The sequence below is a fragment of the Ursus maritimus genome, unplaced genomic scaffold (assembly GCF_017311325.1).
Source record: "Ursus maritimus isolate PB19 unplaced genomic scaffold, ASM1731132v1 scaffold_21, whole genome shotgun sequence".
In the NCBI taxonomy this organism is placed as follows: Eukaryota; Metazoa; Chordata; class Mammalia; order Carnivora; family Ursidae; genus Ursus; species Ursus maritimus.
The window spans coordinates 36,770,820-36,797,063 of NW_024424564.1; the positions used below are offsets into that span (position 1 = coordinate 36,770,820).

General features: G+C 37.5%; 1 protein-coding gene across 1 annotated transcript in view; it reads left to right on the top strand.

Annotated features, from left to right (window-relative positions):
- The window catches only part of ANO4 (anoctamin 4), a 310,379-nt gene that overhangs the window by 98,084 nt on the left and 186,051 nt on the right, over window positions 1–26,244 (top strand). The window contains exons 3-4 of the mRNA XM_040637073.1: window positions 13,989–14,093; window positions 25,997–26,133. Of these exons, the coding sequence (XP_040493007.1) occupies window positions 13,989–14,093; window positions 25,997–26,133 (242 nt within the window). The remainder of the gene's footprint in view (window positions 1–13,988; window positions 14,094–25,996; window positions 26,134–26,244) is intronic.

A 26,244-nucleotide genomic window follows, 5' to 3' on the forward strand; every position in this document is an offset into this window, starting at 1 on the left:
TAAGAGAGAAAAGAGAGCTAAGGATGGCTGTAAGGTTTTCGGCCGGAGTAAGTTGGATTGGTATCAACTGAGATGGAGAAGGCTGCAGGGGAAGCAGATTCAGTCAGTTTTAAGGAAGAATTAGGGTCAAGATCAGAAATCCGATTGTGGACATGATAATATCGAGAACTAGTGAGATCATGTGGGTGGTAGAATAAACATGTCTGGAGTTTGAGAGATTGGTCTGGGAAGGAGATATAAAATCAACTATTGTTGACATATAAATGGTCTTTAAAGCCATGTGATGAAAAGAGGTGACAGAAGGAAGAAGTAAAGATGGAGAAGGGGAGAAGACTAAGGGCTAGAATCTGGGTGACTCCAATAGTAAAGGTAGGAGAGAATGAAGACCAAGAAAGAATGACTGTCAAGGATGTCAAGAAACTAGAAATTACATGTTTTGGAAGTAAAGAAAGTTTACCAAGAAGAGAGGAGTGATTATATAGGTTAAATGTTGCTGAAAGTCAAGTAAGATGAGAGCTAAGGGTTGGCCATTGATTTTAGTAAAGTGGCGATCAATGGTGATTTTGATAAGAAAAGTTTTGGTGAAGTGGTGGGGATGAATCACTGATTAAAGTGGGTTTAAGAGAAAATGGAGGGATATGAATTAGATATTGTGAATACAGACAACTTTTTAAAAGCAATTTTGCTGTGAAGGCTAGTGAAGAAATAAGGCCCTGACTGGAGAAGAAGTAAAGTCAAGAGAGCATTTTGTTTTTTTCAAAATAGCACATCTCCAGCAGATAATTTATGATGTTCAGGAGAGGGGAGAATTCATGATGTGGGTGTCAGTGAGAGATGAGAGCTATGCACAATAGAATTATGAATAATTTATCTGTGATAACAGATGGGAAGGGAGAGTGTATGTGGCTGTTGGCAGTGTGATGAGGGTCTAAAAAGTTCTTTCCTACTGTATCAGTTTTATCTGTAATGTGGGAAGCAAGGTCATCACTGAGAATGAGAATCAAGTCTTGTTCAGAGATGGAGGGAGAGGGAGATGGTATGAAGATAGGTGATATGGACAGGGGAAATATGATTGCCTGCCAACCCACATTAAAGGGCTATTCGAGATTCATGGTCATGAAATTAAAGTAGGACAGGTCATCATGGTTGTGTGTTTTTCTTTAACTTTGTTTAGGTACAAGCTTGAAGACATAGAATAGATGGACAGTTACATATAGTCGGGGTTGTGATTTTGCCAAGGAATTAGGAAAAGAGAGAGAATCGAAGGTGCATGAAAGGGAATGATGACAATTGGTTATGTGATTCAAGCTTGGTAAAGAGGGAAGTGAAGTCAATAAGGGAATGAGGGGCAGTGGGAAGTCGATAGAATTGGTTGGAGGTTCCAGAGCTTTGGAAGGGTGTCAGGTTCAGTGTAGGGAAAAGAGCTAGAAAGTTAAGAGGTGGTTGTAAGAGAGTGAGTGGAATGCCTGGCACTGATATTATGGAGGGGTTTGCTGTTAGTAATAATGACAAGGTCTACACTAGGGTATGAAATGAGTGGCTGTAATAGGGTGGAGGGCAAGATCATTGAAGGAAAGAATTCTCAGGGAGTGAGAGGCCAGGGTTTGGGAAAGATCATTCATATAGAGGTTGAAACTGTCAAGGAATTGAATAGTGTTTAGAAGAGGGATAATAAGCCAGGACTTGACCTCACCCAGAAGTGAGGGAGCATGTCCTGGAGGCAGCAGGGAATCCTTCAATGATGAAGGATTGAAAGTGATATAGCAACCTGAGATTCAAGACTGGAGATGTTTAGGGAATAGGGAGGACCAGGGTCTGAAGGTGCTATTAAGACTCAAGGAAGATACCTCTTCCTTTCCAGGCCCATTGGTGTCAGGACTGTAGGAGAAAAATAGTACCATAGGAAGGAGCCACAGGGGGAAGCAGTGACCTCTGGAAAAGCCAGGCTTTCATATGAGCAAGAAGATAAAGAGAACAATCTGAGGAAAGACTGATGATGGGAGGAGAATTCTGGAGGGCCCAGTGGAAGGGATTTGGATGTTGGAGAATTGTATTCCAAAGCTTTCTTTAATTATTTTTCTGGACCATCCCAAAGTTTTCCTCCAAAGAGACTATTAATATTATCCCTCCTCTACTTAATGATCTTTATGGCTGTCCAGAAGAAATCACAACCTTGTGAGTCCAGTTTTTCAAGCCCTCTGCAGTTTAACCTTTCCCTGTCTTTGCTGGCCTATCTTTTGTACCCCATTCTGCCTTATTCTACTTTAACCATATATGGTTCTTTGCTATTTCTCAAATAAGCTCCTCCCACTTTTGGAAATGCTCCTTCCCTTAGTAAATGTCTACTTAGACCTTCTCATTCCTCAAAATGTAACCCAATTCCACATCTTCTTAAAAGCCTTCCTAGATCTCACTGGTCAGAATCGGTCTCCCACTTTCCAGTACTTCCACAGAATTCAGAAGCTTAATCAAAGTCCACATGTTTTTTAGATTTCATAGGTCTCCTGAAAGGCAGGAACTGTATTCAGTTTATCTTTGTATTCTCCATCTCCACTAACCCCATGCTTTATTCAGAGAAAGGTTTGCTAAATGATTATTTGCTGTTTGTTGAAATCTATTCTATCCACTGGATATAGGTTTGCTTTCTGAAGTTACACAGACTAAATCTAATTCCTTTAAATGATGTTCCTTTAAAAACTCATCTTAGCTATTTGCCAGCTGAAACATTTCCTAGTTTCGTCAATGCTTCCTTCAATGATGTGGTATTCAGTTTTTTTACCATCCTACCCATTTTGTTGTTAGAAACCATCTTATTTCAATTACTGCCTCTTTGAATATACAGCACCCAGAGTATTTTGTTCATGTCTGGCCCAGGTAGAGTCAGTCAGTGTTTACTTGACATCTTGTAATGTAATAAAAATTTAAAGAAATGTTAAAGTATTTTCTAACGGTGTAATGTCAGTGTGAGATAATTTAGCATATGTCAAGTCACTGATCTCACCTTAAAAACATCACTATGTTTATCCATAATTTTATCATAGATAGTGAACCCTACTTGCATTGGCTAATGGCAGAAAATATAAGTAAAGCCAATTCTCTAGCACTGAATTAAAACAAAAATTATATTTAATTATAATTAAAAACCTGTTTTTTAATATGTGTATTTAAAACTATTCTGCAGGATAGATATGACATCAGTTACATCTTTTTATTTTTAGTATACTAACACTAATGCATCATAGCTCTCTGTTGGGAGATTATAAAAGGGCTCTCAAACTTACTTGTAGTGAGTCATAGATGTTAGAAGCATCATGGCCATTTTAGTAATATTGAGGCCTATTATGTGATCCATCTACTTTTTACAAAGTTAATAATCGCAATTCTCAAAGTGCTTTCTAAAAGCTCACTCAGACTGGCTGTGAAGTACAAAAAGAAAAAAAATAAGTCTTGTTGATCTTCTATGCTATCAGCCCTGAACAATTTCAATTAATATATCCCCCTTTGGGTTTACAAACATTTCTGAGTTCCTACTATGTACAAACAAATATTTATTTGGGAGATAACTCGTTGGGACTGCAATGGTGTAGAACTCTTTTATACATGGACTTTAGGGAGCTTACAGTCATGTTCAAAGAGAAATCAGTCAGGGTTCTTTGGTTATAAACAACTGAAACTAATTATTTAATCCAAGCAAAGAAAGAATTTAAATCTGGAGGATATAGATGGAAAGCCTATGCATGGAACCAGCCTTGGAAAAGGAACAGAAACCAAGAAATGAATTATTTGATTATCTGGAATAAATGAACCCTTACAGTTTGTCTTAGTTTTGCATTATTTGGCTAACGTTTTGAAGACTTGGGAGAGACCAGTCTTATTGGCCATATACCTTTCCCTTGGCTGGGTAGGTGGTAATGAAAGAAAGGATAGGACAGAAGGAAACTTCTCCCTTCAGCTATTATAATAGGATTGTAGGACCACTTAATTTCTCCTCCCATCTAAACTACATATGGTAAGGGAAAGACACTGCCCCAAAAGGAAATAGAGGGGATGTTAGAAAAGAGAAATGTACATAGAAGATTGTCCACTACAGGGACCTGTATGTAACCTGCTATAATAGAAGTAAAACTGTTTTAATGGCTGGAATGGAGATTTAAATAAAGTTATGGGAATATTCTTAGTGGGAAAAGTTTAAGAAGGATTCACAAGGTATATAGTCTACAAATTGGACTTTGAAGGTCAGCTAGAATGTCAACGGGAGGATGGAGGGATGAGCATTCATATATAGGAGGGAACATAATGACAGAGAAAATGCACTGTACTGGTTATGAATGTAGGCTTTGTTGCTAGAGATTTTGAACCCAGATATGTTAACTGATAGCTATGCAGACTTGGGCAAATGACTTAGGTTCTGTGAATCTCAGTTTTTTGACCAGCGAAACGAGGATATTAATACCTATTTCATGGTGTTAGAGTTGCCAGATAAAATACAGGACTCACAGTTAAATTTCAAATAAACAGCAAATGTTTTTTGGTGTATTTCTCAATATTGCTTGGGGCACACTTATAATAAAAAATTATTAGTTTATTTGAAATTCAAATTTAACTGGGTACTCTATTTTTATGGACTATAGCTGGCAACTCTATATAACACCGTTAGGAGAAGTTGATAAATTCATTAATGTGAAATGCTGAATATGATCCTTGGCACATAGTAGGTGCTCAGTAATAAATGGTAGTGATCACTTTTGTTTTCACCATCACAGACAAAATTCAGAAGCCTGAAAGTGAATATGTCCCAGAACCCATTCTTGCTCAGTCACTGTACCATAGAGCAGTTTTCCAGTTAACTTGTGCTGGAATGAATATTCTCATTGTGCTATACTGACACAGGAGCTGTTTACCTTTGTCTTGTATTTGTGTGGTTTCATTTTTCTTCTGATAGTTTCAGATGTTTCTCTTGTGTGTTGATTTCTATTTGACCTTATCTTTTAGCCACTCATAATTAATGAATACTATTTTCTATTCCCCTTTGAAGGCTGATAATAGAAGTATTAAATGGCACCAAACTTGGGACGATAAGGGTCAAGAGCAGAGTAAACTGAAGCATTGATTGCAATTTTTTTAATTCGAAACTGTAAAACTTAGTGGGCATAGATCACATTATCCCAGTTTAATGACTATGCCATATAAAATAGAATTAGAAGCCTTCTGCAATCTTAAAATATTTCTTCTCTTTCTTTTCCTTTATCTGTTAGGCCAATCATACAGTCCCAGAGGAATATCATCAATCCCAGAATTTGTCCTTTCTTCTCTTTTGGAGTTTGTAAAATGGCATTTTTACTGATATGTTTCATGGTTTTCTCAAATAATTTCTAACACAATTCCTTTTATCTTTTAACTTCAAATCTGAGCAGCCCTTTATGCATGATTATTTTTTCCTTATGTATATATGGTGTCTAAATGCTGGGATGATTTGATTTCACACAAGAGAGACTTTAGGATTTTGTTGTTTCCAGTGAAGCTAGAATGTAGTTAGTTCTGTCTGTATACAGAGGTATTAAGCGTTTGACAGAAATAAAATTATAGCTACAATTTATTAATTGCTCTACCATATTCTCAACCTCAAGAACTGTTAAGCTGCTTGCATTCTTTATCTCATTTAATTTCCCTAATATTCTCATGCCTTTATCCTTATTTTTATGGCTGGGGAAACTAAGGCACAGAGAATGTTAAATAACTTGCCCAAGGACAAACAGCCAGTAGATGGCAGAGGCAAGATTCCACATCAGGTAGTCTGATTCTCTCATTCAATGTGCCAATGTTACCGTCTTCTTCAAATGATGTGGTGGCAATATATTTCTAGCAAATCAGTGTAACAAAGCCTTGGAAAATTTAAATTACAGGCCCTATAATAGTTCAAACCTTAGCGTAAGAAGACCATACTAAAGAAGGGACCAGTAGGATTCCATTGGAAAGTGATGATCCACTTTGTGGCTTCTTTTTTTGTTGTATTCTGCATTAGGCCTTAATTTTTCTGTCCTCCCTTTTTCTGGTTCCGGTATTATAGAACACATTCCCATTTCGCTGAGTTTTAGGTATTACTTTCTGGCCCTCATGTCAAGGTCTGATCTCAAATTAGGGAATAGACTGAACTCGGCAAGTGCCTTTCATGTTCTCTTGTGAGAGAGAGTACCAGGAGCTATGAGGAAAAGGACAGGGAGAGACAAGGAGCAAGTAAGGGGAGATTTTTAAAAAGCCAAATGAAGGCTGTCTTATCTCTAATTCTGCCAAAATGAGAGTGGAGATTCAACTCATTCTTTAGGGAAAAAGTAAGGAAAAAGCAAATGGATGGCTATTCTTTACAACAGTAATGATCATAATACAACCACCTCACGTTAAATGATGCTTCATTGTTTCCAAAGGGCTTTCACAAATATTTCTCCGACATCTCACTTAGTTCTTCCAGCAGTCCGTGAGGTGGAATTATTACTATTTTACTATGGCTCAGGAAATGAAGTTGCTTGCCCAAAAGTATAAAATTAGTAATCGGTGCTCCGTAACTAAGACCTATGTCTTTAAATTCTTACAAGTGTTTTTTGTTGTTTTTGTTTTTCAGCTGTGCCATTTTTTTTTTTTTTCCTCTTGAAGACAAGAATTAGTTGAGTGTGAAATTTTGGTGTTTTTCTCATCACTTTATCTGGAAACAAATATTGAGAATTGTGGCTGAAGCTTCTTTACTGAACCTAAAGAACCTGGCTACTCTTCCTGAGTAGATCTGAAGCTGGGTGAAATTATATGTGTGTTTTATTTGTGAAATGGATTTTTTGTGTGACCGGAAGCTAAGATCTTCCACATGGCTTTGAAATTATGTGGTAGAAAAACTATAGGAGTTACTTCGGACTTCTGTTTCATTTCTCATTGTGTTGAAGGTGAATGTGGTGTCTTTCAGAACAGTCAGTGGTGTGATTTGGAAATAACACTAATCATCCTTCATTTGAATCTCTTCCTCTTTAAGTGTTGGTGTTTTTTTTTTGTTTTGTTTTGTTTTTTTGGGTTTTTTTTTGTTTTTTTGATGTGTGATGTGAGTTTAGTAAATATGGGGTGCTTAGGAAAACAAGCTATTTTGGGCATTGGTATCTGTGTTCCTTGCTCTCATTTGCTGAGTAACAAAATTGTGTTTTCTAAAAATATGTGCCAAATTCTTCCCTTAGATATTTGCATTTTCTTTTCCCTTTGCTGAGGGACATATGCACATATTTTGACTTATATGATGCATGTAGAGAGAATTTTCTGAAGAATCTTTTCACAACCATTTGAACACACAAAACGAACGAAGAAAAGCTGTAGAAAAGGCAGCCACAAGGAAAACCAAATGACTAATTTCTGGAACAAGGATTGTGTTTTGTGGAACCTAAAACTCTATCTTCTGCCCAAGGTTATTTCAAAAATTTTATATTTAAGAAGCTTGGACAGATTTAAATAAAAATTTATCTCAAGACCATACAACCGTAACTAGTGACCTAACCCCAACCTAAGCCCTTAATTGTGGTAGATAGTTAGTAGTAAACTTCTACTATGCTTAATTTCCTCAGAGATGAAGGTCATGTACAAAATGGACAGAACCTTAGCACTCACGAGGCTTGTTGTCTTGCAAGGCCATACTCTCATACATTCATCTCAAGCTTTTCTGTAGATTTATCATGCAAGTTAAGAGAATAAGCAACATTATAGTAATGCTGAAGGTCTCATAGTTTTTATCGTGCAACTGCTCCTAATCCTGAGTTTTTTTCATCCCTTCCTGTGTAAGAATGTGTATTATCAGAGCAACAGAACTCAGCAGGAGATTGGAAGACACCCCCACTCCCCCTCCATGGAGAACTGCCTACAGGACTCACAGATCCTTCCTGTCCTTCAGAGCTTTGCTGCTCTGATTTCCAAGCCGTCTTTGGAACTCCTAGTGCAAGGATGCCTTATAAGTTAGGAGGTCACTGTTTCGCCAATCCTGAGAAACAAACAATTTTGTTGAAAGTCAGCCATTACTGCCTCAAGTACTAGAATTATTCTTTCCATTTTAGACCTGAAAAACATCTACCCTCTATTAGCCACATGTGGTTCTCCAGTCAGGATCCAGTCCAGAATTGAGTCCTTAGAACTACTCAGTGTTAATCATTTGAAAAAACATCTTTAGTTTCTACAGTGACTGGTGTGGGTGAATCAGTCTGTGTATTCCTTCTAATACAATGTTGAGCTTTCTTTTGTAAGAGAATGATCTTGCAATATCACTAGATTTATAGTTACACAACACTAATATGAAAGAGTGATTCGTGGGTCTTTTTACAATAGCACTTATGAAGCATCCTCTCTTGTGAAGCCTCTATAGCTTATAGCATGCTAAATAGAATTTAGTAAGCACTATAAAGTTAAGACACAGAGATGGAAAGTTTTTCTAGAACCAGTGGAATATCCCACATGTGAATCTAGGGTTTCCAATTTCAGATCCTTCAGAAGAGCTAAATTTATTTTCTTCCTTCTTAAAAAATATATCTTGAACACAGTCTGATGCAGGGAAAGTTTGTAAAGAAGACAGAACATACCTCTCCCTCTTCTTAAATACCATTATTCATCTTAACACTGTCAGAAACACTGATTTCACTATGGGGAATTGAAAACAAACTCTCAATTACAAAAATGGTGTTTTTTGCAGCCTTTTTAGTCCAAAAATGTTACATGTGAGGATTTATTTTAGATATTTATATCAAGTTTTGATATATCACTGTTTCCTATTTTGTAAAAATGTTGCATTTGACAATTTGTATTAAAAATACCTCTCAGGACAGGAACTACCAATTTTTATTTGCAGAGTATAAATAGAATGTAACAGATGCTCAGATCAAGCATCATTCATTATGAGGAAATCACAGAAAATACCATTGTCCCCTTTAGCCTGGTTTACAGAGTTCCCCATCTTTTGTGTTGCATGGTGAAAGTAAAATTTAACTTGTCACACTTCTCTTTATTTCTGTTTCAACATGAAACAGCTATTCCAAGTCCAATTACAAAGTTTTTTTTTAATGCATTGTTTTTATTTAGTCTAGACCCTAAACTTGGAATTGGCCTTTATATTTCAGAGATGGATTTAATGGCTCAGGGTCGCATAAAAATGGAAATCAAGTCCAGGTCAATGTAGTGTCAGAATCTGCTTTTTTTTTTTTTTTTACCACTTTGTGTTAATTTGTAAATATAATATCTATTTACATTTGAACAAGAAACTGAATTTTAAGTCATTTCAAGTTATTAAACTAAGGCAATATAACAGAATAAGAATAGTGATTGGATGGCTGGGTGGAGGGCAAAAGGAAGTGAAAGTCATACAACGTATATTGTCTTGTATCATAGCAGGAAATATTAAGTAATATATAAAATTGATCAAAGAACAATGGAACACCCACATGGAAATAGCCAAAAAGAGTAAAAGCAAACTCTTGAGAGTATTTGTGCTAAGTAATAGGTTTGGGGTTGAGAAAGGGGTAAGGCTGGCAACTGTTAGCTTTCATTATAAGCTTTAAGATGTTGGTACCTCAGCATTTTCTTTATTATTTGACAAGATTTGAGAAGAATTCACAAAAAAAGTAAATATGTGATCTAGAACATGTCTTTCATAGTTGTCTATAGATAACCTATCAAGATGCCTTAAAATTATGGACGATGAAAGAAAACTGGGATGTTTTCTCAAGTCTGTATCCACTGTTACTAGTAATATGAAATTGCAGTATAAGAGCTTTAACTGAGCAATTAATATGTTCAAGGCCTTGATCTAGGTTCTGAGGGGATAAAAAGGTAGATGCAGTTTGGTCCCAGGCCCCCATCATGTGATTGTCTAGTTGAGGGTCTAGAGATGAAGAAGAAAATCTAGATGGGGAGAAATAGGAGCTCACGTGTTGTCTGTGTCTACTCCACACTGTGCTAGATACTTTACCTACCTTATTGCTGATGGAAAACGTGTACCATAGAAAAGATAAAATATAGGTTGCTATAGAAGTTCAAAATAGCAATGGTAGAAAATGGTGTTTGCTTGTTAGGGTCAAGAAATGTTTCCTGAAGCGGAGCATTTAGAATGGTGCTTAAAAGTAGAAAGGGATTTCTATAGACAGAAATGGAATGGGAGAGGCATTGACATGTGTGCTGAGACTCCTATTTCGAGCTTGTTTTTTCGATTCCTTTTGTATATAAGCATTTAGCTAAATCCGTCTAAACTAGTTACAAACCTAAAATGAATTTTTATTGTTTGCTCAGCTGAAGATCTTTTATTAAATGTAAGCACTGTTATCAAGGCTCTTTTTTATTGAAGCTACTTTCAACTTTACTCTCACACAACAGAATCACAATTAAGATTTGAGTATAATCAATCAAGTATGAGAAAAGCTCAAGACAGATTTGAAGATCACATGAATTTTGTGGCTATTTTTGATTTTTAAAATGGTTCATTTTGTTCTCCACATCTTCAGGAATCTTTTTAAAGTTTCCCTCTTCAATGTAACTTATTGGTTTAGTTTCCTTGGGATTACATTTGGTTGCATGTCAATTACTGAGGCCCAGTGGGGGTTATATTTTATTTTAAAACTTTATCAGTTTGAAACCATGACATTTTCACCATCTTGCCTCTGAAAAGGAGCTTTGTGTTTTGACTCAAAGTCAGAGGCATCTGTGACTGTAGAAAGAGCTTTGATTCTCAACTTTTTAGAGATCACATCAAAACTATAGGACTAACAATAAATAAATATCGGAAGTTCAAAGTAGGACATAGAACTTTTGTATTGAAGTATTTTTTCTTGTTCACTGGGCAGTATGTGCTAAAGGTAAAGCTTATCACCTTGAAGGATTCATTTGAAAATGTCCTTGCACAAGCGATCACTTTCTATTTAGGAAAGTTTACAAAAGTCCTTGTTTTATAGCATCCCCTACTTTGTCATGTTGGACTTTAATGAATGATTTCCTGCCAGAAGTTTCAGACCGTTATATTACACTTTAAAGTGTATTTTATATTTCTTCTAGAGCAGAGAAAGGAAAACACCTTTATTTTAGGAATTTTAAATGTGATCTTACAGTTTACTACGAAGAGAATGTTGCATCCTGCAATTTGGAGCTCTTTAAATTATATATTTTAAGAATTGTATTAATCCAGAAAATTTTATGTTAGAATTATCTCTTACTGGCCTAACATTTGTAGTCTTTAAGTCTTGAATCTGAACTCTCAATATTTAATATTCTCCACTGCCACAATCTGAATTTAATGACTTTAAAATTATAAAAATATTTTGTTTATTGTAAAAAAAAAACGTAGACAAGATAAAGAATAAAACAAAATATACCCATAATTTTAGAGATGAGGGATAACTGTGTACCCATTTGGAGTATTTTCTTCCTGCCTTTTTTTCTAGTCATATAAAAGGGTACTTTTTAAAAATATACTTGAGACAAATCTATTTATCTCTATCCTTGTATCCATTTTCCTCACATTTTCTTGATATCTTAAGCATTAAATATTCTCTAAAGACAGACTTTAACGACCTGAATGCCTCCTTTATGTTGCCTCTTTTGTGACTTCCTACACTCCTATACTGTTCTCTAACAAAAAAATAATTACTGGGGCATCTGGGTGGCTCAGTCCATTAAGTGTCTGCCTTTGGCTCATGTCATGATCTCTGGGTCCTGGGATTGAGCCCCACGTGGGGCTTCCTGCTCAGCAGGGAGTCTGCTTCCCCCTCTCCCTCTGCTCCTCCCCCCCTTGTTCTCTCTCTCTCTCTCTCTCAGATAAATGAAAGAAAATAAATAAATATAAAATATATAAATAAAAATAAATAATCTTAAAAATAATTACTAAAAATTTATGGAATTTTGGTTATTAGAAATTGTAGTAATTTATTAGTCAAAAGTACTTCTACATGAATTTATGAGCTCCTAAGACAAACAAGGTAAATAAGTTGGGCTCTTGTGTATTAGCCTATTTATCAAGTCATTTGCTTTTTAGGTTATATAGTGGCATTTGTCATGTCGGAAGCACTAGAACATGGGACTATTGGTAAATCCTTTTCCCTTATTTCTAACAGCCTGTATTTGTGACAGCTTTGATATATGGGGGGTTTTTAAGACTGGTAGGAGCATGGGTTGGAGTTGCATCTTGACAACTTAGTAGCTGTATAACTGGGCAAATTATTCCTTCCCACTGCACCTTCTTCTCAAAGGTAAAGGCTAAATGAGATGATAAAGTACATAGCCCAGAGCCAGCCTATAGGCGGTATTGAATATTCTTATTTATTTTTTGTCATCGTTATTATGAAGCGTTTGGTTTTTGAGCAGAACAGTGGCAGCTAGCCTTAGCAGAGGTTGAAAAGCAACAGCACTTGTCCCTACTTATGCACAGTAGCCGGCCGTGGGAAAACCAAATAATCCATTTTAATTCCTGTTGAGAAGCTTAGTCTCAACTGTTAACTTCAGTGAGGCAACCACATGCATGCATTTGAGAAGTTCACGGTGTCTGCAGTGCTTGACGATGCTTGACAGTCACTGAAATGCATGCTGGTGTCCCAAAGAACAGACTTGTGGCTTCCTTCTCATTATTCAGTAGCAAGTTTCTGTATAAATGTCAATGTTCCTTTGATACATTATTATGATGGTAATAGTAACGGTTTCCATTTATGGAGTGCTGACTATCTGACAGCTAAGAGCTTGTCATGCATTATCTCCTTTAGTCTTCATGGTTGTTCTGTGAGACTGTTATTATCACCCTGATTTTATAGACGAGAAAACCAAGATTTAGAGATATTCAGTGTTTCCTAATAAGAGTTTGAATGCTGGTGTTCAGGACTCCAGAATCTGGGCTTATGGCTTTCCTTATAGCTCTACGGGCTTTCTTTCATAATTATCACGTAGCCTTAGTCATTCATTCAGCCTACATTTGTTGACGGCCTGCCTACTCGGTGCTAGGCACTGTTCTGTGTACTGGGTGACAGCGTGCAGGTAAAAGTTCCTGCCCTTCTAAAGCTCACCTTCTGTTATATTAAGTTACTTGTGTTCATGTCCCTCCTAGAATGAGCATCCTTATACGATAGCGACTGTGTCATATTCTTTTGAGTTTTAGCGATGTAACTGAAATTTATTCAAGGCTAAGAATAATTCTACAAAAATATTGGAAGCTACGGCATGCCCCACTCTATTCATCAGACTATCTTTTTATTTTAGCACTGGCTTTTTAGCTCTTCTAAAGTCCTCAGAATTGGAGATGATTATTTTAAGAAGCATTTAAAGGTTTATTATTGTTAGTGATAAAGCTACTTTTTAATATCTTGGTTCCTTTGATGTCCTTAAATGTTCTCTAGGTGTGTGGAACAGCATGAAAAAAACCCTCATCTTCAGAGCACACCAAAAATACGTGAGACAAATCTAGTACAACAGGTTTAATTACTTCATAGCAAAAATAAAAGCATTCTGATGTAATTGAAAAATTGATGTAGCAGGGAAGTCCAACTGTGAGGGGAAAAATGTCTATTTTCCTGTGATATAAAGAATATTAAATCCTTTTCTAAGAATGAATTACTATAGTTTTAGAGAAGATGATATAAAGTATTTGTGTTGGATGTCACTTTTTATCCATGTGAACTGAAAATAATTTTAAATGTCCTTGGGTGGAGGCTAGCATGTTTTATTCTTCACCCAGGAAGTCATCAGTAAATACTATGAAGTGTGTAGTATTTTAATAAAGTAATTGCCTTATTTTTTACGTTGGAAGTACAATTGAACCTTTTTGGTCCCATAAGGAGCAAATGCCTGGTAATATTTCTCATTTTTTTTTAAAGTCCTTTTTCCAAGAGGATCATTGGCAAATCAGCTGGCTGTTCATTTTAGATTTTGACATTGCTTCTCCTTGGGACCCTAATGCTGGGCTCTCTGATAACCAGTGCAAACTCCATGAATATCTTTCATTTCTCTAGAAGGAGGTGTGGATTTGCAAGGCTACCAGCTGGATATGCAAATACTACCTGACGGCCCAAAGAGTGATGTGGACTTTTCAGAGATTCTTAATGCAATACAAGAAAGTAAGTTTCCCTCAAATTTTAATTTGACCATGGAAGGAGAAACTATTCTAATACTTGGGAGGTATAATAAAACTAGAAACTTTAGATGCCAAGTTTAAAAAAAAAAATGTCTTAAAGGAGATACTGTGTAAAATAATTTTGAGACCAGAAGAGATGGTTAGTGAAATGCAGGTTTAATTTGTGAAACCGAGCCACGCAGTATTGGGGTCTTTGAAAAAACCTGATGGAAGAACTGAAGTTCTGTACTTAAGATAATATTTAGTAGATCACCAGGTACTGTGATTTTTTAGATTCTTTGATTTAATCATAATTAAATAAATTTTTGAGAACACTATTACTAGAATACTATCCCTTTGCTCAGATGTACGAGTAGTAAGTAAATGTTGATGGAGTAACCTGAAATCATGAATTTATTCTCCAAAATGGGTATCTCAAGTCACTGATGATGGACTGTGACTTGAGAAGTGACCCCACTCTTCTAAGCATTTTGATTAATCTCTATGCTTCTTACATTACTTTTTTAAATAGTTTTTACTAGAATTTGATCTTAATCAATACATTTACACAAGTTGTAGATTTAGCATTGAGGATGGAGGATGTGGTATCATAGACTAAGTCATTGACATTCATGTTTCATTCTCAGAGCTCTAATACTAGATCAAGTAGTATTCTACAGTGTTGTGCTTGAAGGGGTTAGATCTGAAGACCACGGCAGGAAGAACCACTGTAATTTTTTGCTACTTTTAGTTTCGTGACACTGCGTTTCTATACTAAATTTTTAATGAGCAATTTTAAGCATTTTCATAGCAGTTATCCCCTTTTGTCATCATACTACCCTCCTGACCTTCTGAGATAATTAATACTTTCACTTTATAGGTAGGACAACTGAAGGAAGGAGAAGTTAGGTGCTGAGGTAATATGATCAAGATTGGAGACCAGCTGGAATGGAGGGTCTCCTACCCTTCATTTAATTCCTTTCTGAATGTGCTCAGTATGGGGTTTAAACACATCAAGGGGAAGGATCCTGAAATTGAAGATGAGGCTGGTTCTAAGAGAAATATTTTTAATGAAAAAGACAAAAGGACCAGCTATTTGTTCTGCTTGGGCATTCCTTTCATATTAGGCTAATGAATAAAAGAGAAAAAATTTCCCCAGGAGATTGAAAATCCAATTAATAGACACTGGAGAGAAAATAATTTTTTCATGGAAAGTTATAAAATTCTGTAATTATGTCATCTGATTTGAAAGATGATAGATTATATAGTGCTGAAAGGATTTTTAAAAAATGTTTAATAAGTGATAAAAGTTGGCTTCTATGCAAGTGCAGGAGATGAACTTAAAAATTTTTTAGGGCTGCATAAACTTACATCAAAATGAATTTAATGTTTATGAGACTATTTTTACAGTAATTTTTGTTAGGATATCTTACTAAAGAAACATTTGTATATGATAACGTGTATTGTTTAGAGTGGTGAGCTCTTTGTGAACAAGCAGAAGCGTATGTTTGAATAGTTAATATTTAAGTTTAAAAATAAGAAAAAGGAAATGTTATTTCACCTTATTAAGCAAGTCAACTCTTTATAAGTTTAAGAATTTTCTAATACTTTGGAACTAATCTGTTTTCTTGTTTAAAAAAAAAAAAAGCTTTATGCTAAGTAGGTTTAGGAAGCTGTCTACATGGTCATTTCTGGTAGGAAAGATTTGGGCCATTTATGTGCCTTCAGTTTCACCATAGATTCTAAATGTGACTCAGATACTTAACAAGTTAGTTGACATTTCTAAGTATAAAAATACATAGTTTGGTTCTTCAAGGGACTATACCTTAGATTGTTATTTGTAGGAAGTTTTGAGAGACCAACTTACAACAATGTAAAAATAGGATTTGGACATCAGAAAAATTCCTTCTCTCCTACAAACATTTTTGTTAAGATGATGGAAAGATTTCATTATTTTCTTGGAATTTTGTGGACATATATGTATGACCTTTAAGATTAAGCTAGGAGACAGAGAAAATTTGCCAATTTTTTGAGTGTCTAAGCTAGGCCAGCCATTATGGTAAGTGCTCTTCCCATACTTTATCTTTTCTTAAAACAACCCTACAAGAAATAGTAGATGTGTTTTCTCGATTTTAAAGGTGAAAAAACTGAGTATATTTCCCCAAGGCTATATGGTTAATATTTGATAGTCAATATTTAGTCATATGCTGGCCCTTGTTCTGATAAATAAAAGGTTAAATAAACATGATTAGGAAAAGTGAACTCCATATTTTTTTATAAAATTATTCTTATTTTGTTACGTCTTGATGCAAGAATTCTTCCCCATGCTTCTACATGGTAAATTACATTTTTTGCCTATAGTGCTTATGTCCTAACAATGGCTTCATCTGTTCAAAAGAAGATGTCTTAGAGTGGCTAGCCATCTAAAAGTTGTTTCTCAACTTTCCCCCTAACAGATGTGGCTTATAAAGAAGAAAAGTTATTTTATCCATTCACCCATCTCTCCATCTCACCTGTCATGTGCCAGGCACTACGTTATGCATAGTATCTTAAAGCAGTGGTGAACGTTTTGGTGCACAGTTCAGTTCAAGAGAAATTGAAAAACAGATCACATTTGTTTTGTTCAGATTGAAAACAACTTGATTGCTTTCTAGGAGAAAAACATTTCTATGTGCAAGTATAATGTAAGGGTGTGTGTGTGTCTGTGTTTTCCTTGATGTAATTTTCCCTTCTCTCTATTCTAACCCATTGTTCCCCATCCCCAGATGGTAGCTAGGTCTCCTGAGCTTCTTTGTTTCAGCAGAGTTCTGTGTTACCTGTAGTCCCCGGCTTTTGTGTTCTGAAAGTGTGGGCTTCTGAGTGGCTAATGCTTGGTAAAAAGGGACAGACACAGAGATACCCACACACAGAGACAGAGGGAGAAAAGGAATTTTCTGTCCAGCTCCCTTAGATTGTCCTGCAGTGGTAGCATGGCTTCCCGTGTATGGGGAGAAAGGGAGGGATTGGCTGGGTTGTGTGCCAGGAGCCTGTGCTTGAACCACCTGAACTGCCAGCGTTGGCTACGCTTCTCCAGCCTGAGGAAGGAGCAGGTCTTCCATGTTTCAGGGAACTTTGGGGGTTCTGGGAAGGTGGCAGTGTCATCTTCGTGTTTCTTTGTTGCATCTCTAGTACCTTAAGCAGAGTACAGAGTATAGTAGCTGCTCAACAAATTTTGTAAATGAATGAGTGAGTGAATGAATTCTACTCTAAACTTGCAATGTGGGTGGCTCAGCAGAAGCAGTGTGGCTTGGAGACCTGAGTGCTCTCTAAACGTTCTGCTGTTTACAAAACCTCTGTCAAAACCTTTTACAGTCCTACATATGTGGGGTAGAGGACTGGGAATGTCAGCAATGACTGAAATTAAATTGTCTATCAGGCCAGTTGGGGTGGGGACTTAGAGACAGATTTAACTTGATGTAATGATGACAAGGTCGTGGGGGCAATTCTTACTTATGGATTGCAATTTTTGCAATCAAATTGCAAGATTTTTGAAATATGGACATTTTTGAGAAGTAGACATTTAGAAATATTTCCTTCTGAAATTAGATTGAGGATCACGTTTTAAAGCTCTGTAGTCCATGAAGCCAGTGTGTTTGTGTATGTGCATTTGTTATATTAGCAAACCTTTAAGAAAGCTATCAAAGGTTATACTGAACCTTTTTATTCTTGCTTTAAATTATTACCAGTGCCCCGTCTTTTCTAGGGATCCTTCCTCTACCCTGCCCCACTCTTTGTTGCTTACCCCTCCTGCTTTGTCCTTAGTTTTTCTTTTCTTGATTCCTAGTATGTACAGATACAGACCATGGGGACTCTTGAGTGGCATTCAAACTATGGTACATTATTGTGTTATAATCCATTAGGTTCTAAAGAAGGAAAGTGAGCAAAAAGCAAAGTGTTTGAAATGAGGACTTGGAGGTTGGAAGGATTGTTGTTTTCCTGTAATCGGACTCTCTGTGCTTGCACGTGTGTCTACGTAATCACAGTGCTGTTCCTGCACTGGTGGTGCTCTGTGCTTCTGTGCCCGCAGAGACTGAGTCATTTCTCAGTGACATCCAGTGAGTCATTTTGAATCCAATTTCTTGAGCCCTGATTTCCAGTTTTATTTTTAATCCATATGGTCATGCTCTTTCAAAGGGGAGGATGGGAAGAGGGAGATGCTGACATCTATGGAACACATAATCTTGCCTGGCAACTCTGTGGTTGACCTTTTTACCCATATTACTCTTTTCAGTCTTAAGTTTTATTTGCTTTAATTTCCACATCCGATAAAGGGAGATAGTTCTAGTAAATCTATATAAAGCCCTTAGTGTGGTGCTAGGCACATGACAAGTGTTGGCCGCTACCTTGGCTTCATTCCTCTCAGTTGTGTGTGGGACATTGTATTATCCGCACTGATAGGACAAAGACACTAAAGCTTGAAGAGTTAAATGCCCAGTCTAATAGCTAGTAGGTACGAGGACTAGCATTTGAACCTAGGCTTGTCTGAATCCACAGCTCATGCTCTTTCCAGAGAAGAGGAAGTTATGGTCAGGAGACTGAGGATCTTTAACGCAGGACATCATTGACTTCATTTCACATTGTGAAAAGATAACCAAGGCTATTGAGCAAAGCTTGAATTAGGTACTTGGTTCTTCTCTAGGTATCATTTTCAGGTTGTTAAGAGGCACCGTTATTATCTGCCTTGTTATAGAAGTAATCAAGGTGTCTGTCCTTTTCTTTAGAATGAAGTTAGTAGCAAGAGAAGCTCTTCATAAGAAACATGCTGTCCCAGGAACAAGTTAATGATCTTTGCCCCATTGCAGAGTGTCCTGTGGATGCCCCATGCTGTGGTCTATGCTCTGTTGTATAAACTGTATCATCACTGAGCCAGGAAATGCCAATGAAATTTTTTTAATGAGCACACTTTTTAAAAAATTATGACTTTTTTCTTTGCAGAGATATATTTGAATCTTAAAGTATTTCAAGTAAACTTCCCATGGCAGAAAAAAGTACCTACTCTCATATCTATCACAATTAGAACCCTAGCTTGCTTTCTTCAGGTTTTCTTTGGGGAGATGTTAGCACAACCGTTTAATTGTTGCTGTAACACACTAGCAGAGATTTCCAAACTTTTTAAAGCAGTAGAATCGATTGTTTCTTCCTCAAATATATTTTCGCATATAGTCTCAATACATAAAAAAGGTAACTGAGTTGTTTGGGGTAGCTGGGGGTAATGGGTGTAGTGCTTTTCTCACTCGGTTTCCTCTTTGTCCCTTCCATTGCCCCTGAAGCTCCTCCAAAAGGATCCTGGGGTTCCAGGGAACACACTTTGAAAGCCCCTGACATTTGGAAAGGAATAAAACTAGCTAAGGGAGGATTTATGTCTTTTCCAATTTATTTATTTTGAGTTTTCCAATTTAGGCCCTTTTTTCCTCTCATTGGTAAACCAAACAGTCTCTGCCTTAGGGATGTTGTAAGATTCACGTGAAGTGTATTGAGCAGAGTTCTAGGCTTGCTGATATATACATCTTACATAGTGTTTGGTCTAAATCCCAGCCTAAGGTGCTCAAAGCTATGCTGAGTCTGTGTGTTTCTCTGAATTTTTAAAGACCTTTAATTGGATCTATTTGTTAAATTTTAAAAAGTATCAGACCTGTCCAGTGACAGATGTAAAGTCTAGCTTTATTCAGATAAATATTAAAACTGTGACAAGACAGCTGGGTGGCGGTTAAAGGACTTCCTGTGCTAGAAAGCCAAACACGATTTTTTTTTTAGTATTAGAGCGTGCGCTCTCACACGCGACCACGTGCGTGAGTGGGGAGGGAGGTAGGGAGGGACAGAAGGACAGAGGGAAAGAGAGGGGATGCAGATCCACTGAGCTGGGAACCTGATGCAGGGCTCAATCCCAGGACCCCAAGACCGTGACCTGAGCTGAAACCAAGAGTTGGACACTTAACCGACTGAGTCACCCAGGCGCCCCAAGCCAAACATGATTTAAGAACAGTGGGATGCTTTCCACAGAAACAAGAAACCGGCTAGAAACAGCGTGGATATGAGGGTCAGAACTGGGTTAGAGTTCCTCTCTGTCACTTGCTAGCTGGCCTTGCTTAGCGTCTCTGAACCTTTCTTTCGCATAATGCCCTTCTAAGGTATTTTGAGGACAAAAAGGGAAAACAGGCCTGAAAATCTTGAATACAGTCAGCTCTCAACACTGTAGTGCCCTTGCTTCCGTCTCCTTTCCCACGACTTCATCCTCAGTCTCTGGGTCTGAGAGAGAAACAGATACTTTGAAGCAATCCCACTAAGAGATAACTAGAATGAAAAACCAAATTGATAGAAACTTACAACTCGTTTTTTTTAAAATTTACTTAAAAATGGGCCCGGAGTGCCTCCTATTGGCTAGTCCTTGCGTCAGTTTCAGAGCTGCCTGGGGCCTTCACCTGGAAGAGACCCTAAGGCTGGTTGTAAAGATGAACTGGTTACAGAACATCCTGCGAAATGTACAAATTAGGATGTAAACAAGCTTTTCTTTTCTTTTTTTCTTTTTGCATTCTAAATTATTCTTGAAGGTGTCCTTTTTTTGTGTTTTCTAATGAGGCTTTGAGGTTAATATGCAACATCTTCAGAGTTCTAAATATCAGATGTAACTAATAATTTGGAGCTCGGGACAAAAATAGTAAAATGGGCTGACACTCTGGAGGACAAATACAGACACCTGGATTACACTACACGGTCCTCCCATGTTGTCTTCAGTGACCTACAATTTCACTTGATTTTCTCTGCATCAGGAAATACTGAGATTAAAGTACTTCTGTGCAGTTAATGCCAGTGTGGGGTTTTTCTACTGCATTTGAGAAATAGGAAAGTTAAAAGAGCAGTGAGTCGAGCTCTTTGATTTTTTTTGACATTTATTTCTTACTCTCTAAAAGACACAGTTACTGTTTGTTTTCCCTGCCTTTACAGCACTGATTCGATTTCCTCCATTCATGTCTTGTTCATTTTCGTACCTCTAGCACCCTAACCTAAATGTCAGAAGATAATAACTTGTTTGCTTATTTATCTGAGAAATGTATCTGTGGCCTTCTTTCCTTAGAGAATGAATAATGGCTAATAATCCAAGTGATTTTCACTGAATAATTTAAATAATTACAAATATTTAATGAGTAGATTCAGTGCTATTGCGGTAAACTTGCCTTCCCATCACATAAAGAATGTCAGGATCTCCCTGCCTCCTGGCCCGCTGACTTCTGTGCTCTGTCTCTCTTCTGGAGTAACGCAGCAAGTCAGCCTACAGAAATCTCTTTCCTGTGCTGACTTTGGTGATTTACTCAGACTCTAGCAGGTTTTTGGTCTCCCAGGCAATTTGAGGTTCTCGACTCTTGTGTAGCTGTTTTATGTGAGTCTTTGCTCTTTTGTTCCCTGGTCTTCTTCAGCTGAGTGCCTGCTTTTTGTGGAGGAGAATCATTTGAGCTTCTCTCGCTTTCCAAATGTATGGTATCTACCTACTGTGACTCAGTTTTCCAATTCTGTTCACAAAGCCTTTTGACGCAGTGCAGGTCTGTTCCTTGGGTTACATGGAATTTTTGCATTTTCTCTTCTCTTGTCATTCTTTTTTTTTTTTTTTTTTTTGAGCTTTTATTTATTTATTTGAGAGAGAGTCGGGGGAGGGACATAAGGAGAGGGAAAGAATCTCAAGCAGAGTCTTTGCTGAGTGAGGAGCTGTAGGTGAGGAGCTTGGCTTGGGAGCTCAGTGAGGAGCTCGATCTCACGACCCTGAGATCATGACCTGAGCCAAAACCAAGAGTTGGACGCTTAACCGACTGAGCCACCCAGGTATCCCTCTTGTCATTCTTAACTGACTCCTCAGAATATTTGGCTCTTTCTTATTTAATGGGCCTAATAGCAGAATTTTGGCAGATAATTATCAAACTTTTTTTTTTTTTTTTTTTTTTTTTTTTTTTTTTTTTTGAGAAGTGTAAGGAAGGTGAGGGGATCCATTACAAGTAACCTTGTTTGGATGTAAAGTAGCTTTGTGACATCCATGCCATGGATAAAAAGGCCCCACTGCCACCTTGGCTAGATGGTGAGCTCTGTGAGGAGAGGGGCTGTGGCTGCTGTGTCCAGTCCTTGACCTAACCCAGCACAGGGTCCAGCCAAAGTAGGCACCCACTAAGTACTTATTGAATGAACAGATTTTTAAAAATTGATTAACTTTGGAAGTTGGGGGTTGTTCTTCTCATTAAAGAAATGATATAAGTTTGCTTCAAACGATATTGTACCTTGTTTCTAAAACTTAGCTCGTAAAGCTGCTCTATCAGTAACAATGGTGGAGTGTTGATAAAGGGCTCATGCTTCTTCTGTCTGTATACTTGTCAACATGGTCTGCAGTCTTCTTAGTGACCATGTGTGCAGCTGAGCATTTTTTGACAGATCAGCATTTTTAATCCCTGCTAAGGCTCTTGAGAGGCTGGCAGGTGATAATGGTGCCTTAATATCACTTAATTCTCTAAAAATCAGGTTTCACGACATACTGATTTCCCTTGAGCACTCAGGTAACATTAGCCCCGTAACAACTTTCAGACAGTAATACTGATGGGTAGCAGTGGGGAAAACAAAGGACTTCTCTTCCTTTTTCCAAGTGAGCTGGTCCCTCTAGAATCAACGAGTTGGGCCTTTAATGTAGAACAGAATTTTTCAACCTCAATTCTATTGACATTTGGGCTAGATATCTCATGTAGGGGCTATTCTGTACATTGTAGGGTGTTTAGCAGTATCCTTGGCCTCCACCCACTAAATGTTAGCACTACCCCCTCTCCTTAGCCATGATGATCAAAAATGTCTCCAGACAATGCCATGTATCTCCAGGGTGACAACAGGGTCCCAATTGGGAACCCCAGACTAAAGAGGGCTTTATAGGACTGATTATACCAATGCAGAAGGTGATACTTGCAGGAATGACCTGATAATTTTTTCTTTTCTTTTCTTTTTTTTTTTTAAGATTTTATTTATTTATTTGACAGAGAGAGAGACAGCCAGCGAGAGAGGAAACACAAGCAGGGGGAGTGGGAGAGGAAGAAGCAGGTTCCCAGCGGAAGAGACTGACGTGGGGCTCTATCCCAGAACTCCGGATCACACCCTGAGCCAAAGGCAGACGCTAATGACTGAGCCACCCAGGCGCCCCGACCTGATAATTTTCTATCTTAGCAAAAGCAAAGGGGCAATTCTCATGGGATGGATGAATGGATAGTCAAAAGTTTGTCGCCAGGGTGAGCCAGTCAGTCACTTGAACATGAATCTCTGTGTCCTCCTTAGCTTCTTTATTTCACACCTTACCCCAGTCTACCCCTCATAACAACCATTCCAACTTGTAAATGCCTCACCTCTTCTGTCTTGTGTTGCTAAGGCACAATTGCTGACGTAAGGTCCCAGAGTCTAAAATCAATAAACCAGCTCTGCCATGGGTCAGACTAACATGTCTATGATCTCATCGAATCCTCTTAGCCACCCTGAGAGAGAAGTTTTCATACCAGCCTCACCAGTGAGGAAATGGGAGCACAAGTTCACATGGGTGAGTGGTGGAGTTTAGGATCGTAAGCAGATCTACTTTGTAGAAATATTTTTATCCTGTTGTTCAAATCTAATCAATATCTACTTGAAATTTAAGCACTATGTACTTAAAAATTTAGTGAGTATCTACTTGGCAACTACAGAGCTCCTGGCTTGTGAATAAGAATTGTGTTAGGAAAAATGTACAGGCAAGGTCCTAGAACCATAGGATATTGGAGAAGAGGAGGCTCTCAGACATCATTAGACTGTGTCCACCTTGAGATCATCATTCTGTCATTAAACAAATATGTGTTGAGGGCTGTGCCAGGACCTCTGTGCACCAGTTAAGACAGACAGGGTCCCTGTTCTTATGGAACTTATATTCTAATAGGGTAAATATCCATCACGTAGTAAACAAATGAATAAACAATAAGTGCTGTGACGAAATGAGCAGTGAGAGGGGATGGAGAATAATCGGAGGACAGGAGTTTCTTTATGTAAGGTTGTCAGAGAAGTTGTCTTTCCTCTTGACATCGTCCACAACACTGGACATACTGTGCTCTTTCCAAACTGTTTCTTTCCTTGAGTTCCTGGCACAGCAAAGGTGCTCCTAAATCCCAGTTGTATGAAAAGACCATGATGTTTTCTTCTTTGGAGCTGCAGAGTCTAAAAACCTGTAGTAAGTGTATCGTTTCCTCTTGCTACTGCCACAAATTACCACAAACTTAGTGACTTAACACAAATTTATTTTCTTTCAGTTCTGGAGGTCGGAAGTCATCGAGGTGCCAGCAAGACTGTGTTCCTTCTGCAGGCCTGGGGGAGAATCTCCTTTCTTGCCTTTTCCTACTTTCTAGGACACCTTCATTCCTTGACTCATGGCTCTATCCTCCATTTTCAAAGCCAACATCCGTAGCATTTCCCAATCTGTCTCTCTGACTCTGACCCTCTTGCCTCCCTTGTAATTACATTGGGCCCACCCATATAATCCAACATAATCTCCCATTTTAAGATCCTTGAATTAATCACATCTGCAGAGTCCCTTTTACCATAGAAGGTAATATATTCATGTGCTCTAGGAATTAGATCACCTTTGGGGGCCATGATTCAGCCTATCACAGTAAGCAGTAAATGTTAATTTTATTGCCTTGCCGATATTATTTTACAGAAGAAAAACTAGATGTTAAATGAATTGCTTTGGAACCTGGTCACACCATCTAAGTAGATGATCTCTATTCCCTCTATATCCAAACTATGTTCTTTTCCTTATAGCACTCAATGCAATTTATAATTCTTCGACTCTTTGTTTTGTTTACTTATTCCCACAAGGGCAGGGAGACATGTCACTTTTATTTATCGGGGTATGGCTATCACTCAACTCTGTGCACAGCACAGTGTGCACATCTCTAAAAATTTTTTGAATGAAAGGATGAATACTCTTGTATGTGCTATATAAGTGGTACCATATCGCCTGCAAATTATTCTGCACAGCAGCTTGTGGTGGGTTAAGAACACTTACTGATTTCTAAAGCATCAAAGGAAAAAGTGAAATTCAATGTTGGTCTGTCATTTGAGTTGCTGAGGAAGGGTCCTGTACCTGGCATTATGTATCTTCAGCCACTAGTGCTGAACTGTCATTTCTGATACACTGCAAGGCACTATGCATTTGAACGTGATAGTCTTTATTTGCAACTCTGATATATGGTGCTTTATGTATTGGCATCAACAATCTCTTGGAAAGGCCCCTGAATGGGTAACTTCATGATTTCAATTTATGATTAGAGAAAGAAGAAATGCAGAAAACGTAATTGCATGCTTTGTTACTGCATGAGGTTTTATTTATTAGACCTTGGGATGTAACAAAGGTGTAAAATTACGGATCTTACTGAACCTTGCAGTTGGCACATATATGGGTTCACTTAGCAGGTTGTATGGCACTTTCATGAAAAATAAAATGAGATAAAATATAAAAGCTTATGTCCAACACAGAGAATGAGTTCTTAGAAGTCATAAGTGAAAGTACTTTATGCTAAACAAGTATGTGAAAGAAAACTGAACAAACATAATACCTCCTCTTGTCATGGAAGGCAAGCTATATTTATATTATGGAGGTACTTTACTTTGCTTCACATTGTCCTTGATCTTCCTTTATCAAGACACTGTTTGATCAAACATGTTTTACATCTGACATCCTTTTCTCTTAGGAAATAATATACCTATCATTCAAGTGGTTTTTGAAACAATGAAAAAATATGAAGCCAAAGGGAGAGATGTCTTCTATTTTGGTATTGCTTTTAAGATCCCAAATTCTTAACCTCACTTGTAATGTATTTATTTTGGTTTTAGTGGCCAAGGATGTCAATATTCTTTTTGATGAATTAGAAGCTGTCAACAGTCCTTGCAAAGATGATGATTCTCTGCTTCACCCTGGAAACCTGACCAGTACTTCAGATGATGCTAGCAGATTGGAAGCAGGGGGAGAGGTAAGTGTATGATTTCTTAAAAATACAATATTTCATCCAGGTGGAAACCTGTGAAGCATAGTCCAGTGGATTGTTTAAAGTCATCATCTTGTTGAACTGTAGGTTTCCAGA